The sequence below is a fragment of the Emiliania huxleyi genome, assembly GCF_000372725.1.
Source record: "Emiliania huxleyi CCMP1516 chromosome Unknown EMIHUscaffold_147, whole genome shotgun sequence".
NCBI classification, from domain to species: Eukaryota; Haptophyta; order Isochrysidales; family Noelaerhabdaceae; genus Emiliania; species Emiliania huxleyi.
In genome coordinates, this window is record NW_005201123.1 from 57,138 (window position 1) to 74,183 (window position 17,046).

Sequence of the window (17,046 nt, forward strand, 5' to 3'; positions counted from 1 at the left end):
GACATCTGGACGCCGATCGACTCGACCCTCGCTCTACCGCCGTGCGCGCAGATCGACTGGATTCGCGGCGTCGCAAAGGTGCCTCCCTTATCCTGTTCGCCTGCACGCGCGCGTGATCATTCGGCTAACTCCAACGACTAGTGAAGCCATACCCTCCCAAATTCGCATCTCCTCCGTCATTCATCACCCAATCATATCAGACCCCACCGTCCCCGAGATTTCTTCAGCTTACGTCACTGGCCTCGCGACCGACGGCAGCGCCGAGCTAGACCCAGACGGCCTCCCAACATACTCCTCCGCTACTGACACTATCTCTCTCTTCGCCATCCCGCCCCACCTCACTCAAACGGCGCGCTGCGCTGACAGTCCTGAGCCTATACACGCCTACACACCACGCGGCACGCGCACACGTATTGCAGTCTAGTTATCAGCACTAAATCACTGTCGCTATCTTAGGAACGTAGCGGCAACCCACACCTCCACTTCTGCCGATCTCTCTCGCGTACTTCCTCCATGCCTTCACCATCGCTTATCCCGACACTTCTCTCCACCTGCCACCCTCCCCACCGCCACCGCCCTTGCCGCCGCCCTCTCCGCCCCCCCCAACACCGACGTCACGATCTCCGCCATCCCCGAGCCCAAATCCTGCAAAGGTGGGGACGTGTCTGTCCTTGACCCAGCCCTAGCTTGGGATGTCCGTTTTATTTTCCAGCTGGTGCAGTTCGTAGTCGCGCAGCGACGCGGGCGCGCGGGTGCGCGGCAGCCTCGGCAACCGAGGCGACAGTGGCGAGCAGGGGCGAGCAGGGGTCAGAGCAGTGCGGCGCGCCGGATTTTCAAGGCGGGCTGGGAATGCTGCGCTCCCACGCCACCCCCCGCGAGCCCCCGACCGCCCGACGGCGCCGACCCCGCGAATTCATCGCTCATCGGGACGCGGGGGCTCTCTCGGCTCTACGGACGGCCTACGGGACCGGCCCCAGCTTCGGCTGAGGGCTGAGGTAGAGCCCGACAAGCTGCCGAGCCCGAAGGAGGTGGGCGCGGGAAGGTGGGTGGTCCTCACCCCGGCGGCCCGCGCACGCACGCCGTCTGAGCCTAGCGCAGCGCGAACTCGCTCTGGGCCTAGCGCAGCGCGAGATTTGCGCAGCAACCCGGCCGGGCCACGCGACCCACACTTATTTCTTTTTGAGAGCGGACTGCTCGGATATCCACCTCTGTGAGAACTGCTTGCTCTCTCGCTCAAAGCAATCGGAGCCATGACATCCCTCAAGGGCCAGATCAAGCAGAGCCTCGAGTCTCTCAACAGCATGACCAACGCCGCTGAGTTCGACAAGGGCATCCCCGTCGAGCTGATCCAACGCTGCTCGGGCATCGTCTTCATGACGGAAGTCAAGGCGGGCTTCGTGTGGTCCGGGTCCGTCTCGGGTGGTATCCTCATCGCGAAGCTCCCAAACGGTGGCGGCTGGAGTGCGCCGTCGTCGCTCGGCAGCGGCGGGATGGGGTTCGGCTTCCAGGTCGGAGCGCAGAAGACGGACACCATCATTCTTCTGTTCGGCACCCTTGCCGTGAGCACCTTTGCCAGCGCGGGCCAGGTCAAGTTTGGCGGCGACCTCTCCGTCTCCGCCGGCCCGGTCGGTCGGTCGCTCGCAGCAGACGCGAGGCTCGGCACGGGAGGCTTCACGGGCTGCCTGAGCTACTCGCAGTCGCAGGGGCTGTTTGGCGGCGTCTCACTGACGGGCGCGGTGCTCATCACGCGCTCAAAAGACAACGAGGAGTTTTATCAGAGGCCGGTCACGTCCAAGCAGCTCATCTCGGGCGAGGTGCCGCAAGACTGTCACTGCTCCCCACCCACCCACGCGCACCAAGCCCTTGCACTTTGAATCCCAGTGATTGCCCACCCAAGCCCACCCATGCGTGTGACCTCACCTCACCAGGTGCCGCCACCAGCCGAAGCGGCCTCCCTCTACGCCGCGCTCGACGACCTGATCAAGCAAGCGCCGCCGCCGCCGCCGCCACCACCACCCGCGGGCCACGATCAATACGCGCGGTCGCAGGAACCACCAACCAACCCGGCGGCCGAGTCGGCCCTCGTCGAGATGGGGTTTGCGCTCGCTGACGCGAGGGAGGCGCTCTACCGCTCGGGGAACGACATTGCTGCCGCGGCGGCACTGCTGGCCGACCGCGCTGCCACGACACACAGTCGTTTCTAGTAGCAGCGGGGTGCGCCCGATAGCGCCCTGGACCCAAACTGCCGCTCGGCTTCGCCCTCGTCCGGCGCACTGCCCTCTCCCTCTAGCGCCCCCTCCCCTCCTCCTCACTCTGTCTAGTAGAGCTCCGAGTGTTCAGTACGAAGGCCCTTGTGCCCAGTGTCTACCGTTATAGAGTCCTACATGACGCGCGATGCAGGATGCTGCGGCAACCGAAATGCACGCATGGGCATGCTGTCGAGTGTCGTGTGCGACGATGATCGATGTATCTTGTATCAGCTCCGTAATTGGTAGTTAATGTGACCTCCTAATAAAAATGCCTACGCGCACGACACTTACACACTCGAACCAGTCAGTGGTGGTGGGGGTGGGTGGTGCAGCTGCAGGGGGCAAGGCCAAGGGGGTGTGGGGTTGAGCTTGAGGCTCAGTTGCTCACGGCTCAGATACGCGTCATGCACGACCCATGGGCATGCGAGCCGGGAGGGGGAGGAGGAGGAGAGAGAAACTCCGCACCGCCTCCGTCACACACAAACGCGCATGCCCGCGCCGCTGACAGGAGTCGCGAAGCGTGTCGCCGAGCAGCGGCGGCCGGCGCCATCGGCAGCGGCGGCACGGCGCGCTGCGTCTCAGCTCATCGATCGTGCGCCCGCTCTCCAACGTCGCCGAGATCCCTGCCTCGCCTGCCAGGAGCGGCGTCGAGCTCCTGCTGGGCAGGTGCGCGGGTAGAGCTCTCCACCATACTCTGCCGCGATCCCGGCTGCTGCGAGCACGGCGCCGCCCGGTGCGCGCGACATGACCCCTGCCGTTCCCGCGCACGCAGGTCGCCGAGGAGGATGTGAAGTGCCAATGCGAAAGCACGACATATGAGCGCGCGCCCGCCGCCGCCATGCAGCCCCGCCCCTTCCCGCCGTCGATTTCGTCGCCGTCCGTGCGCGCGCCGCCGTTCACTCCGCCGCCGCCGTCGCCCCCACTTCCGCCGCCCCCGATTTGCGCCTCGCCGCCGCCGCCGTTCTCCTTCTTCCCGCCGCCCGCGCTTCCCTCAGTCGCGCGCGCGCGGCTCGCCTGCGTCGCCGCCGCCCCCCCTCTCGCCGCCGCTCCCCTCACAGCCTCGTACAAGGGTGCCGCCGTCGGCGCCACAGCCCCCGCTCGCTCAAACGGTGACCCTACCCCATCCCCCTCGGTAATGCCCCACCTTCTTCAGAACCAAATCCTCACCCCCCCCCCCCCACTGCTCCCCGAATCAGGTGCCATCGCCTCGTTTCCGTCGGATGAATTATGTGGAATCGTACCCCTCGGTGGTTTCCAAACCTATTCAAAAATGGACGCTTACAGAAATCGGCAAAAGACGACTAGGCTCTGGGCCGTGAGCTGCGCAGTGTGCGAGAAGAGCGGCGGCGTAGTGTAGAGCGGTCGAGAGAGGAGTTGGCAAGACCTCCTCGGGGAGTGGGCAACGCCCGGCATCGAATGGAAACGCAGTTTTGGCTTTTCTTTAGCGAACAAGGACCTGCAACGGACCATCGGCGCCTGCAGAGACCCAAGAGGCGCTCGACGTCATTTTTTCTCTTTGCTGGCACGCCGTCTGAGTAGCTGTGCTGCCCCAGTGCTGCCCCCGGGAGGGAGGCCAGGGAGGCGGCGTAGCCGAAGAGCCGGGGTTCCGCCTCGGAGGTGCGCATGAGGCAGCACAAAACGCCCTCCGCCAAGACCGTCCTGCAGAGGTGCGTGTCGAAGGCTGTGGAGCAGAGGCTCGACGCGTGGGTGGCCGCCAAGCGCCGGCGGGACTGGTCGACCGCAGACGCCATCCGGGATGAGTTGCAGCAGGAGGGCGTGAGTTGCGAGGAGGCGCCTGCGCGCCCCCCCTCCCCTTCGTCGGAGCCTCGCTGAGCCCCGACCCCGCTGCAGCAGATGAGGCCCGACAGAGGCAAGCCGAACTTTAGCAACAGACAACCTTTGGGCGCTTCCGCGCGCCGCGAGAGGCCTGAGCATCTCTTTGGCGACCCGGCGCCAGGGCGGGTGGGGGAGCCGGAGGAGCCTGCGGCCGGCGAGGGCGGCGGCGAGGGCGAGGGCGGCGGCGGGGGCGGCGGGGGCGGCGAGGGCGGTGGCGAGGCCCGCGCAGGCGAAGAGGGCGGCGAGCAGGGTGAGGGCGGCGAGGGCGGCGGAAACGGCGAGGGCGGTGCGGGCGGCAGCAGCGGCGCATCGAGCGGGGCGGAGGCGCCGCCGGCAGCAGCCCGGGAGACGCGCCCGGCGCCATTCAACCCCTACCGGGAGGCGCGTCCGACTCGCACCCCCACGCCGTGGGTTCCTAGCAAGTTATATCCGGCTCGCCCCGACGGCAGCGCTGGAGGTGGCGACGTGCGATGGAAGGTGCGTGGATCTCCCTCTCCACCCCCACCCCCCACCCCCCACCCGCAAAGGCCACGTGCATACCCACGCCCCACCGTGACACTCCACCCTTTCCGCTCCATACCCTTTTCCCGCGCGCGCAGGTCATCTTTGACCTGAATTCGCCCGCCGACGCGTCCACCGTGGCCGACCTGCTGCATCGCGCTGGCGTCCGTCCACCCGCTCGCCTCAGATGGGGGCGCATGATCTGCGTCTCTTCACGGTGCCGGCCTGAATAGGCGCCGCGCAAGTCCTCGTGATGGAGGCTGTGAATAGAAGAGCTGTGAATAGAAGAGCTGTGAATAGGCGCCGCGCAAGTCCTCGTGATGGAGTCGGCGCCACATGCGCGGCCGAGCCGCACGCCTTCGCCCCCGCCATGCCGCGCCGCCCCCGCCGGAGCCAGCGTCGGCGGCGGCAGCGTCGGCGGCGGCGGCGGCGGCGGCGGCGGCGGCGGCGGCGGCGGCGGCGGTGGCGGTGGCGGCGGTGGCGAGCCCCTGCTGGTGCGGCGCGCGTCGTGGGATGCACAAGACTACAGCCGCCGCCGGAGCGACTCCATGCATCCCAGCGCCCCGCAGCCCGACGCTCGGCGCGAGCGCCTGTCCGCCCCCGTCGAAACTCGGGAAGACTACGAGCGCCGCCGCGAGCGGTGGCACGACGAGCGCTCGCGCGAACGCGACCACTACGACGAGCGCGGACACGGCGCGGCACACCCTCACCCGTGGCGGCGCGGCGACGAGCGGGACTCGCACCCGCGGGAGCGCCGCTAGCGAATGCGTGGCAGGGTTGAAAAGAGCGTGTGGAGTGCATTGTGGGTGGGTGGCACGATCGGCCCGAAGTTATTGAGCGCTAGTTGTGCCACGTGCGTGGGTTGGATGAATTGCCCGTGCACCTGTGTCCATCTGTACGGCTTTATGTCCGTGCCAGTGTGCGCTGTGCCGTGCCCAGATGCCAGAGAGACAGAAAGAAAGATCAAAGAATTCTTAATTAACAACACAGCCCCGCTCACAGCAGACTGGGTGTGCATACGCCCTTCGCCTCGGGCGTCGGGGTTGCAGTCGGTGCGTGAGCCGTGACCGTGTGTTGCGTAAGAGGTAAGTATGTTCTAGGAAGAAGTTCTACCACTGGCGGCTAGGGATGAGGCCGCAAAAGAGGCGCGCGAGACAAGGAGGAGAATCGGAGAACGGAGAGACTTTGGGACGACTAGAGGGGGGGGCCACGATGACACAACCCACATGATTAATTACTTGTGTCGCTAATGTTCAAACAAGCGGTCGTGTCGTGCAGCTCGGGTGCTGGGGGGGTCGTGGGAGCCGCTCGGGACCATTCTAAAGGCGTGTTTTGGTAGCTGGGGCCTCGAAAGCGCCCCCGGGGCCCTTTGAGGGGCCGCACATTGCTCGGTACCCCCCCTGCACATCTAAAGCCATCCCTCCTTCTAGGGGGGGGGGGGGGGGGGTGAGCAGCAGAGCGCACGGACCCAGCTCTCCCGCCTCTTCGCCGCCGCCCCCCTCCACCCTCGGCTCGTGTTTGAGCGTACGCTCGAGGCGGTTGTGTTCACCGCGCCTTCGAGCCCGGTTGGCAGTAGGAGGGCCCGCCGGTGAGACCACTGATTTTGGTGTCGACCATAAATTCTCGCCACTGGAACACATGCTACTTACAGCTGCTGTCTATACAGAGATGCCAGCACCCCCCACAGGCAGAGCGCTCCTGCTGGGGGGGGGGGGTTCGGACCCCCCCAGCAGCAGAGCGCTGCTGCTGTGGGGGGGGGGGGGATATCGCGCACGAGTCAGCCGCGAGAGTCCGTCCAAGCCTCGGAACGAGCCCAACGGGGCCATTTTGGCCCCTCGGCGCCTTCTGCCGACCTTTGGCGCCCGATTTGGTGCCACCCTGCGGTCTTCAGACGCATCTGAGGTGCTCCCATGATGTTTCTACATCGGGACGTGTCGTGGTCTGACAATCAAAAGCGGCAGAGAGCACACAACCACCCAAGCACGCACCCACGACAGACACCCGTTGCTGTTTTGGCTCTGCTCCCTGAGATTCCCTGCACACACCCAGCAGCTACTAGAGTCCCTCCGGTCCCCCGATTGGGTTCTCCGCACTCCCCGCGTCTAGGAGGAGCTGCAGGATCGCCGCCTCGCGCGCCTCCCCGTCCCCACTCCTGGACGCCTCACCGTCGTCAGCAAAGTCGTGGAGGAAGGCGCCAGCGTCCCCGAAGGGGTTTGTGCCTGTCTCGGCGTAGGCCTGCAGCAGCCCGCGGAGTCGCAGGCGCTCCTCGGCGATGAAGACGCCATTCGCCCGCGAGACGTCTCGCAGCTCGCTGCCTCTCAACCCCGACAGGTCGCGCAGCGGCGTCCCGCGCAGCAAGAAGTCATTCAATGGCTCCTGGAAGTCACCCCGCGCGACCCACGCGTGGAACCTCTGCCGGAACCAGCTCGCCCACACGCCGCACTGGAAGGCGTCGTCTTGCAGCTTGAGGCGGAGGATCACTACGGACCAGCCCCGGGTGCCGCATGCTGCATCGGCTGCCTCGCGCAGCTGCCCCGACGCTCGGTCCGAAGCGCGCAGGTCTGAGCCATAGGGCTCCCAAAAGAAGACGGATCTCGCCGGCGCGCAGATCACCGCGCCAGTGCATGCCGAGGCAAAAGTGGAAGAGGCGCGAGCGGTCGGTGCTGCTGAGAGCCTCCTTGGAGCGCGTGGTCGCGAACACCTCGCCCGTCTGAAACGACTGCCCGTCGAGCGGGTACGCAGTCGTAACAGGCCGCTCTGCGCAGCGCTGGTCGCCCGCGCAGATGGCCAGACGCCCGAGCTGCTCGTCGTTCAGCCATTCCCGCGGGTCGTCCGAGAGGACGGCGCCTGAGCCGTACCGCTGGCGCGCGGTACCGCGCAGCACTGGCTGCTCGCGCGCAGGCGGGGACGACGGCGGCTCGCACTCCATCTCGTCGACGGCGCCGCTCGAGCTGCCCGCGGCGCCAGCCTCGCCCGCCCCTTCCTCCTCGGCCGCGTCAGCGTCCTCGGAAGCGGCGGATGGGGCCCGTGGCCGGCTCCAGCGGCGTGGACCGCCGCCCTACGTCACCTCCTTGACTCGGGAGCAGGGGTCGTAGATTAGCTTGATCCGAACCGTCGCCCACCCCTTCCACCCCTGCGGGTCTCGTAGACGTCGTCCTCGCCCTCCACCTCGCGCAGCCAGTTCACCTCGACCACGCGCACTCTGATCTTTGTGATGAGGCAGAGTCACACGGTCGGCTCGCCGCTCGGGGCGTACTCGGCCAGGTACTCGGCCACCGCGCCCACAGACAGAGCACATGCGGCGCGCCTCGGCCAGGCTGGTGGAGTCTAGTTGAACCCAGCCGGGTTGGCGCTGTGTGGTGGCGGCGTGCCGTCCTCCCATCCCTCCCGGGACCTGTCTTCTTTCTTTCTTTCCATCCAACGACCAACGTGGGTTCGGATGCTGAGGTGGTTGGGGAAGACCTGCTGGAATTGATACAGACCGACGCTACACGGCGCGCGCGTGCGCTCCTTTAGGCCAACCGGGCTGCCAACTCGCAGACTCAGACTGTGTAGCTGCCATATTGATTAGAGAAGAGGCTTGCACTCTACTCGCCGTGAGGACCTGAATCAAAAGGCACTCGCTCGCCGGCAAGGACTACGGGTAGCACACGCGGCAGCAGAGGTGGCGGTCCGGGTCGCAGCGCGCGTAGCAAGTCGGCCCCAGCGTCACGGGCGTCGGGCCAGGAGCCGGCTCGACGAGATCGACGAAGAGGACGAAGACGAGGAAGACTACTCGAACTTGGACGAGGACTCGGGCGAGGAGCAGGACTCGGAGACCGGCCAGGGAAGCGACGACCATGACCAGGTGACACGAGGAGTGGATGTGACAAGAGGAGTCCGCATTTCGCGCTGTCTGCTCTCTTTCGCCGCCCGACCCTTTCGCCCGCCCACCACTTGCGAGCACAAATCTCACACCTCCACTGCCCTCGCCACAGGCGGCGACGGACGGACATACAAGGCTCGAACGGCGGCAGCGGCTCAACGGCCGCCGGCGGCCGTCGTGCGTTTGCTTTCGCCATACGTGGCGCACCCCCCGGCGTCTGCTCTGGTTTGGGGGCGGAGGGGAGGACTCTCATGTGCGGACTGTTGGGCTCTCTGTGTTGAACTGGCGCTTGTGCGCGAACCCCACCAGTCTGGCCGAGCGGCACGCCGCCGCTGGGGGCGTGAGGAGGCCGCGGGGGACGGCGGTGAACCCCATCCTTCGATATAGGATGGGCCCTCACGGCGGCCCGTCTGCTGCTGAAAATGTGGCGTGTTGGGGGCTCTCCTGTGTGACTCCTCTGGACGGCGCGCCACCGCTCGTCGTCCAGCATGTGCCACCACCGCCGATCCAGGTAGCCGTCGTACTCGACTTCGTGCACGATCCGTCCGTCCTCGTCCTCCTCCCGCGCCATGACGGTCGCGGGGTACCACCGCTCGCTGTCGCAGAAGATCTCGAGGCGCGATCCGGTGGGCAGGACAGTGTGGCCGTCGAGCGCCACCCTGGCATCCTCGCGCTGTCGCTTCCGCCGCTTCGCCTTCGTCTCCTTGCTGCGCAGCAGGGTGTAGTTCGGGCCCACCTCCGCCACGCTGTCCAGCACGTGGGCGGCGCTCGCCATCTCGACCGCGTCGTCCTCCGGCGGAAGCTCCGCGTCGCCCGCGGCCACTTCCCGAGCGCGCTCGTCGCGCATCCGCTCGTGGTGGGCCTGCCGACGCGCCACGCCGGCGCCCGTGTGCCTCGCCGCCGCGTCCGGCGCCGGCATCGATCGCTGCCACAGGTCGTCCCACAGGTCGTCCCAACAGGTCGTCCCACAGGACGCATCCAAATCGCCGCATTTTGTTATACCAAAAAGAGGGCTACACAAGGCCCTCTACGCTGGGGCGCCGGCGCATTTCGACCGCCGAAAAGTCTCCCACTCGCGCCCTCCCCAAACCGAGTCCTCTCTACAGTTACATACACTACAGGGGGATACCACTGTGCGGCCGCTCCAGAACTGCCCCATTCGCAAACAGCTACGCTACGGGCCCGGCTGGTCCAATCGCTCGTGCCTGCTTGCTCTCGAGGCAGCAGAAGAAGGAGGGCGGCGCCACCGCGTAGGGCACGCCGCACTGCTGCCGCTTGGCCTCCTCCTTCCAGATGAAAGCGCTCCTCTTCTCCTGCCAGCTGCCTGCTCGGCGGCCCTTGCGCGATCCCTCCCGGGCCGATTGGTCTTTCGGATCAGCTCAATCCTACTGCGCGCAGCCCGGAATTTGCGCCCCTCCCGTCAAGCGCTGGGGAACGTCCTCATTTCCCGAGTTTAATCGTCCTCATTTCTTTCTGCTTTCCTACCCCCAAAGCTAATAGAGCTCTAACGAACCCGACGGGAACCGTAATATCTTTCGTTTTCGCGAGCAAAGGTGCCGCCTCCCGCCCGCCCCCGCCGCCCCGCTCATCCCCGGCCCCGCCGCCCCGCTCAATTCCCCGCACGCGAGCAAGGCGCACGGCCGCGCTAACTATATTCGCGCGCGAAGACGGGCGCTCTGGTGTCGCTACTACCTCGCGGCCCGACGCAGTCCAGAGCGTGGCGTGCTGGTAGCTGACCCTTCTTTCGCAGCGTAGGTCAGCAATGCTCGCAGCGACCCTGTACTTGTTTGCTTTTGCCCCCACGCCGTGCACGGACGACAACGCTGCCGTCCCCATGCTTGCAACCGCACTCGGCGTTCCCGACGTCACCTCCTGTGCTGAGGTACCGTTCAGTAGGCGCTTCCACCTGTAGAGCCCTGCACCTCCCTCGTCGACAAGAACGCGTAGACAGCGCTAGACAGACTCTGCCCCGGTACCCACGCCTGAGATGACGGTCGCCTCCCATCCGTCTTCTCCCCGCGTCTAAAGGAGGGCGCTCCCCCCGCTCCGCTCAGGTGTTGTCGATGAATTACTGCCCCCGCGTCCCGGTGGAGCTCGTGCACTACTGCTGCGCCTCTTGCGCTGACTTCCCTAGTACTCCTTTGCGCGAATCACGAGGGCAGAAAGATGAATACGGGTGTGATGGATACAGAATCGCAGTCAAACAGTCCAGTGGCAAATTTCAATTAACTGGCGACACCTCATTTAGTGACGGCACGTCCTGCAGCTTCTCGACCTGGACTCGTGCTGGACTGGCGGAAAACATAGCCACTAATGGCGAAACATGTGCTTGCGCCTGTCAGACAATTTTCGCTCCCTCTGTTATGTCTGATTCGACACCTGCGATTGATACGTGCGAGCCATGGGCGCTTACATATGGCAATCCGTGTGGCCAGTCAACGCCAAGCTGTTTTGGCGCCTCGATGGGCTGCCAGCACGCCTGGGGGTGCCTGTAGATGACGTAGGTGGAGGCGAACACAGCCAAGCAAGGCACATGTAATTTGCAGATCGATTATCCGACCACCCCTGCATGCGCGGGCCTTGGCCCGCAGTGCTCAAACTTTACCGGTATGGGAGTTTTTGGCTAATCAACCCCAAGGCCTGCACTAATCAAAAAGTGGTACGGGATACCAGTTGCCTCACGGAAATCAAAGCGAGTCGGAGTGCCTTCTTGGTGGCAAAATCGGCAAAATCGGCAAAATACCGGGTATTTTGCGGGTATACCTGAAAAAACCCGGGTATACCCGGGTAATACCCGCACTTTTGCATGGTTTCGCCCCCGGGACCACACCGACAGCCGCTACAACTAATGAAAACCCCGCATACCACTTTCGCATACCACTATACCATACCACTCCAAAACTAATCAAAATATCGCCAAATACCGGTCTCATACCGGTAAAGTTTGAGCACTGTTGGCCCGGTGCCGCTGGTCGAGAGCTGGACGGCATTGGGCGCCAATCCTTGAGTGGTTTGCTGAACACTATTTGTGCGTGAGGGTGGGTGGGTACTCGGTGAGGTTTGACTGAGGCGTTTCTGATTGTGGCAGTCTAGCGTGCGTGCAACTGTAGCTCGCTCTGAGCAACGGCCTGCCGCTGCCTCCTGCCCTGTGAATGTGTTGCGGTTTCAGTCAGCCCTAGTCTAGAGGGTGTTGTTGTGGGACGGTCCCCGATCGCTGCAGCGTCAATAACGACTGCTGCCCCGTCGAGCTGCCCCGGGCTACACTGCGTTGAATAAAAAAGAATTTTACGGTACAAAAAGGCGGTCGCAAAGCACGATTCACTTTTAGAACAAAGCTCCCTCGCACGACAGAGGGAACGGGACTGCGCGCAATGGCACTAACTAACACAGATACTAAAACAGAACACTGTGATTCTGTGTGAGCTCTGTGTCTTGATTTGCCAACAACATACCCGGATCATGCTGAACAAGCTCCTCTTGTAGCTCGATCGGTCACACCGCCATCGCCGTCGGGGAGAAGGGGGACGACACTGCCTCTGCAGCGTGCACCTCGATCCTGTGTACCGTGTTTGTTATGACCCCCCCCAATGAACACACCAACCAGTGAGGGAGGGCGAGACGATCGAGGGGTCCCGTACCATGCGGAATCGACCCTTCAAGTGCTCAAGTGCTCAACAACATACCTAACACAAAAAAGAATTTTACAAAAAAGACCTGCGTGGCATGACGCCACACCGAGTTTTTAACCTAACAAGTAACATCAAACGATTTGAGCGCCGACTTCCAGGTAGTCGCTCGCCGCGCGTCGGGGGCTTCGTCGCCCAATATGTCGCTCATCGTGCCGGCTCCGCAAGTCGGCGGGCCGAATCGGTCCCGAGCTAAAGCCGTCGGCATCGTCCTCCTCGTTGGCTCATGCGGGCTCGCCGCCACCCTCCTTCCTCGAGGCCGCGGCGGCAACAACAAGATCACTGCCCCTGCAGTGCTCGAGAAGTGGGGTGGTGGCATTGACAAGAACTCTGAGGAGTACAAGATTGCACGCTTCCTATTTGACGACATCCAGCATGTCCTCTGCCCCGGCCTCTGCGTGTTTGGCGTTTGTGCAGCGGCCGGATGCCCCGCGTTGATGGAGGCGGGGTGGTCGTCTCTGGATTCGGCGGAAAAGGTTGAGGTCGCGCCAATGGATGGCAATGCTTGGCGTTGTCGCCGGATATAACTGGAATTTCCAAATTACCATCGACCCGCCCGGCTACGACAAAACCGCGGCAAGCCAATTATACTTCAACAACCGCGGCAAGCCACGTCCCACCTTTGCGCACAAAAGTTCTTGGGTGGCGCGGCCCAGTCTTCACAACGAAGTGCGAGCTTACATTCTCACCCCGGCGCGAAAGGCAACAACCGTCTACTACGGCGCGAAGAAAACCGTCTTCATGATCCGCGGCAGCCGCGTCGACCTGCTGGCCCAGGGGCGCGAGCAGCCGCCGCGCGACGCACTGGCGCGCCTCGGCATCTCGGTCGACGCCGGCGACGCCGGCGCGCTTCCCGAGCAGTCCGACTCAATCGAGTCGTCCCGGCTGCTGCTGCTGCACTGCATCCGCCGGCTGGGCGGCGGCCGCTCGCGGACGTCGGAGCTGGCTGCGACGCTGCGGTCGCGCCTCCTCTCCTCGCTGCGCGGCGACTCCATCGCCTGCCGCAACCGCGCCCTCTTCCTGGTGGGTGTCCTCTCGGGCGACGGCGACTGCGCAGCGGCGCTGGCCAGCGCGGGCGCGGTCGGCGAGCTGTGCGATCTGCTGCGGCAGGGCGCGCCGCGCGCGCCATCTCTGATCGAGCGCCAGTGGGCCCTCGTCTCGCTCAGCCACCTCGCTGGCGCCGCCCCGGGCCACGCCCGGCTCTTTGTCAAGGCGCGAGCCGGCGAGCTGCTGGCGGAGACGCTCCGCAGCTGCGCGTCGCAGCTCGGCGCCTCGCAGCCTGGCGCTTCGCACCTCGGTGCGCGCGAGGCGCCCACGGCGGCGGAGGCCTGCTCAGGCGGGGAGGCGCCGTGCGCGACGTCGCCGGCGGCCGCTGCCTCTGGCGGGGAGGAGGCGGCGGTGGCGGCGGCGAGTGAGGCGGCAGCGGAGAGCGAGGCGGCGGCGGCGGCGAGCGGGGCGGCAGGGGGGTCCTCGGTGGAGGCGGCGGCAGTACCAGCGCAGGCGCAGGCGCAGGCGGGTAGTGGCGGCGGCGGCGGCGGCGGTGGCGGCGGCGGCGGCGGCGGTGGCGGCGGCGGCGGCGGTGGCGGCGGCGGCGGTGGCGGCGGCGGCGGCGGTGGCGGCGGGGCTAGCGGCGCGGGTGCGGCGTCTGCCTCGCAGAGCGGCGAGACGGACGCGGAGCGCGAGCGCGCGGCGTTGGGGCTGTGCTACGTCATCTCTGCGGTGGTGGCCAACCTCAGCCTCGACCGGCAGGGCGCCAAGGAGGTGTCGACGAGCGGGCTGCTGTCGGCCCTCGTGCCACTGCTCCTCGCAAAGCGCGCCACCGGATCCCCGCGGCTCCTCAGCTATGACTCGGCCACACCTCTCGGCCACGGCCCGCCCTCTAGGCGCGCCACCGTCTCCCTGCCCTCGGCGCGGTGGCTCTGCACCCACAGCCGCACAGGGCTGCACAACGCCTCGCTCGGCGGCGGCGCCGCGCGCGCGATGCTCAACTTCGCCTACCGCGGGCACGAGACCGCGCGGATGCTCCTCTCCGTCGGCGCGCTGCCGCGGCTGCTGGCCTTGGAGGACACGCCCGAGGCGTCCGACAAGGTGCGCGAGATTGCGCAGCGAGCCGCTGCCTACTTGGCCGAGGTGTCAACGTACGTATCGCGCGCGGCGTCCTCGTGCAGCGGCGACGACGACGCCGACAACGCCGACAACGCGCCCGCCGACGGCGCGGAAAGCGCGCCGCCCGCGCCGTCGCCAGCGCCGCCTGTAGCCCCTCCGCCCGCGCAGCCACACGCGGCGGCGGCGGCGGCGGCGGTTGTGGCGGCTGTGGCGGCGCCGACGGGCGCTGGCGGCGAAGCGGCGGAGGCGGAGGCTGAGGGAGAGGCGGAGAGAGTGGCCTTGCGCGGGAAGGAGGGTGGTCAGTCCGCCCCGTCGACGGCGGCGTCGCTCCTCCGCCGCAGCCTGACGCCGCCCGCCGAGGCGCTGCTCCAGGCGCCCCCGGGAGGGTGGGAGGCGCTGCGTTGCTCCCAATCCGCCGCTTCCGTCGCTACCGGCGGCGGCGGAGGTGCTGGCATTGGCGGCGATGGCGGCGACGCCACCAGCCGCAGCGGCGGAGACGGCGAGAGTGGCGGCGGCGGAGGAAGAAGCGGAAGCGGCGGCGGAGGAAGCGGCGGCGGCGGCGGCGGCGGCAGCCGCAAACGCCAGCGCGTGCAGGGCAGCGGCGCGCGGCGGCGGCGGCGGCGGCGCGGCCGTGGTAGCAGCGGGGACGGCGGCGAGGAGGCGGAGGCGATGTGTGAGTTCGAGTGCATCCTCGGCCGCCGCCTCAGCCGTTCGGGCGCCTCGGAATACCTCATCAAGTGGCGCGACCCGACCGGGGGAGGAGCGCTCACGCTGACGCACCACCCGCACATGCGCACCCCGCAGCTGCACACGTGCGCGCACACAGACACACATACTGACAGGCTAAGCGGGGCAACTCCCCGCACCACGACTCGACGTTTCAAGCCTCTCTCGTCCGGAGCTAGGCGCGTCCTGGGAGCCGGTGCACCACATTCACGACCCCGCGACGGTCGCCGCCTTCGACCGCGGCGCGGAGGCGGCCGGTCTGTACCCCGACTGGGCGTGGTCGCTCGACGCCGCGGGCGCCGGCTGGTCTTGCGTGCCGCTCGACATAGCCGCCGCCGCCGGCCGGCGGGGGAGGGAGGGCGGGTCGGCGCGGCGGGCGAGGCCGCGCACGCTCCCTCCCAACTGGCCGGCCGGGGTGGTCTACGCGCCCTTCCTGCTCTGGGTGGAGCCGGCGGTGGGTGGGGCGCGCGCCGACGCCGCCGACGCCGCCACCGACGCTGCCGGTTTGGCGTCGGCACGGATGGAGATGGCGCAGTGGCGGTGCATGGGCGGAGTCTCAATACAGCCGCTGCCGCCAAAGCACCCCGCCGCGGCGCCGGTGGGAGCGGCGGGCGCGTCGGCGGGCGCGTTCGGCCTCTTTGCCTCCGTCACCCTGCCGTGCGGAGCCGTGCTGGGCAACTACACCGGCCTTGTCAAGCCTCAGGAGAGAACCTTCTAGGAGCCATCGTGGAGCCTTCTAGGAGCCTTCTAGGAGCCTCCTAGCGGGAGCTTCACGCGGGAGCTTCTAGTGGAACCTCCTTGCTTTTAGCGGGAGCTTCTAGTGGAACCTCCTTGGAGCCTTCAGTCTCCGCATTCGTGAGACGCAGTGGGTTGACTCTCGGCCCCACCCCTGTTGACACCGCAGCGCGCGTACGACACCTCGCGCTACCTGGTGGAGGTGTGCGAGCGGCGGACGGGGCGCCGGTTCGACATCGACGCGGCCAAGTACGGCAACGAGACGCGTTTCATCAACGACTACACGGGCATCGCGCCTCAGCCGAACGTAGCCTTCGTGCTGCACTACGCGGCTGGGGCCGGCGAAGTTGCCGTCTCGGTGGTGACGCAGCGGCTCATCCAGCCAGGCGATGCGGCCGAGAAGCGGCCGAGATGCGGCCAGTATGAGGCCGGTATGCGGCCGAGATGTCGGTATGCGGCCGGTATGCGGTTGGTTAGCCGAGACGTGGGTGAGGTCTAGCCGAGCGTGCAGCAGCTCGCTGCGCGACTGATGCTTGCCCGCGGCTGTGGACAGGCGAGGAGCTGCTCGTTGACTACGGCTGCCAGTTCTGGCTGGATGAGAGCGCAGAGGAGAGCGCGGGGAGCAGCCCGGGCTCGAGCCGCAGCCGCAGCCCACCGCCGCCCGGAGAAGCAGTGGCGATGGACACGGCTGAGGTGGAGGCGGAGGCGGAGACAGAGACGGCGGCGGAGGCGAACGCGGCGGCGTCAGTTGCGACATTCGCAGACGCAGCGGCGACGATTGCGGAGACGGGGGCATCGGACGAGGCCGTGCAGATCGAGGTAGAGGAGGAGGCCGAGGAGGAGGAGGCGCGCCCGCCGGACGGCGCCTCTCGTTTTACGCGAGAGCGCAGGGCGCCGCAGGTCTTCCTCGCCGAGCCGGCGCCGCCGCCGAGAGCACTCGCCGCCGCGGCTCGCGCGGCAGCCGCATCTGGGGGCTAGGGTATCCGAGCGCCGTAACTCCGCCGTAGTAAAATTCTTTTGCTCCCACCGGAACCGCCTAGCGCCTGGGCTGTCCCATAGCGCGCCGCGCGAGCGCGAGCGCGCTGTGGGCGGGCACACCGGGAGCTACGGTGCGGCTCCCGCGGCTCCCCGGGGCCTGATCTCGTCGGCGGCGCTGCTCCGCTTGGGGCACGGCGTGTACTGGCTCGCCGGGGCCGCGCGGCACGGTGAGCGACTGCATCCGCACGCAATCGGATGGAACGCGGGCGCGTCGCTCTTCTACCTACTACCAGAACCCGTGGGTGTCTGATCATCATCGAGGCCACCGACCGCTGCACCCGAACCTGTTTTTCGCGCGGATGGA

General features: G+C 66.7%; 5 protein-coding genes across 5 annotated transcripts; 4 read left to right on the forward strand and 1 right to left on the reverse strand.

Moving 5' to 3' along the window:
* Window positions 1–1,206: 1,206 nt before the first annotated feature.
* On the forward strand, window positions 1,207–2,534 carry EMIHUDRAFT_441197 (hypothetical protein). The gene is made up of 2 exons (XM_005786999.1): window positions 1,207–1,814; window positions 1,929–2,534. The coding sequence occupies exons 1-2, from the start codon at window positions 1,251–1,253 to the stop codon at window positions 2,202–2,204; spliced, it is 840 nt and encodes a 279-aa protein (XP_005787056.1). The 5' UTR covers window positions 1,207–1,250; the 3' UTR covers window positions 2,205–2,534.
* A 1,251-nt stretch (window positions 2,535–3,785) lies between these two features.
* Window positions 3,786–4,562, forward strand: EMIHUDRAFT_363373 (hypothetical protein). The gene has a single exon (XM_005787000.1). The coding sequence runs from the start codon at window positions 3,873–3,875 to the stop codon at window positions 4,080–4,082; it is 210 nt and encodes a 69-aa protein (XP_005787057.1). The 5' UTR covers window positions 3,786–3,872; the 3' UTR covers window positions 4,083–4,562.
* Window positions 4,563–4,793: 231 nt separating this feature from the next.
* On the forward strand, window positions 4,794–5,563 carry EMIHUDRAFT_363375 (hypothetical protein; the record flags this gene model as incomplete). Its single annotated transcript, XM_005787001.1, has 2 exons — window positions 4,794–4,819; window positions 4,887–5,563. A coding segment is annotated over one exon (213 nt), but the record flags the coding sequence as incomplete, so codon positions are not given.
* A 1,078-nt stretch (window positions 5,564–6,641) lies between these two features.
* EMIHUDRAFT_111169 (hypothetical protein) lies at window positions 6,642–9,370 on the reverse strand (the record flags this gene model as incomplete). The annotated part of the gene is made up of 4 exons (XM_005787002.1): window positions 6,642–7,147; window positions 7,200–7,590; window positions 8,659–8,668; window positions 8,925–9,370. 4 exons carry the CDS (start codon window positions 9,368–9,370, stop codon window positions 6,642–6,644), a joined length of 1,353 nt encoding a protein of 450 aa, XP_005787059.1.
* A 2,907-nt stretch (window positions 9,371–12,277) lies between these two features.
* On the forward strand, window positions 12,278–16,682 carry EMIHUDRAFT_111170 (hypothetical protein; the record flags this gene model as incomplete). Its single annotated transcript, XM_005787003.1, has 5 exons — window positions 12,278–12,619; window positions 12,840–14,688; window positions 15,149–15,660; window positions 15,874–16,065; window positions 16,263–16,682. 5 exons carry the CDS (start codon window positions 12,278–12,280, stop codon window positions 16,680–16,682), a joined length of 3,315 nt encoding a protein of 1,104 aa, XP_005787060.1.
* Window positions 16,683–17,046: the final 364 nt, after the last annotated feature.

Excerpts from the sequence above, each read along its gene's own strand:
- EMIHUDRAFT_441197 (XM_005786999.1), top strand. The coding sequence starts at position 1,251 with ATGACATCCCTCAAGGGCCAGATCAAGCAGAGCCTCGAGTCTCTCAAC. Across the intron at positions 1,815-1,928 it reads AGCAGCTCATCTCGGGCGAG|GTGCCGCCACCAGCCGAAGC; the intron begins GTGCCGCAAGAC and ends TCACCTCACCAG.
- EMIHUDRAFT_363373 (XM_005787000.1), top strand. The coding sequence starts at position 3,873 with ATGAGGCAGCACAAAACGCCCTCCGCCAAGACCGTCCTGCAGAGGTGC.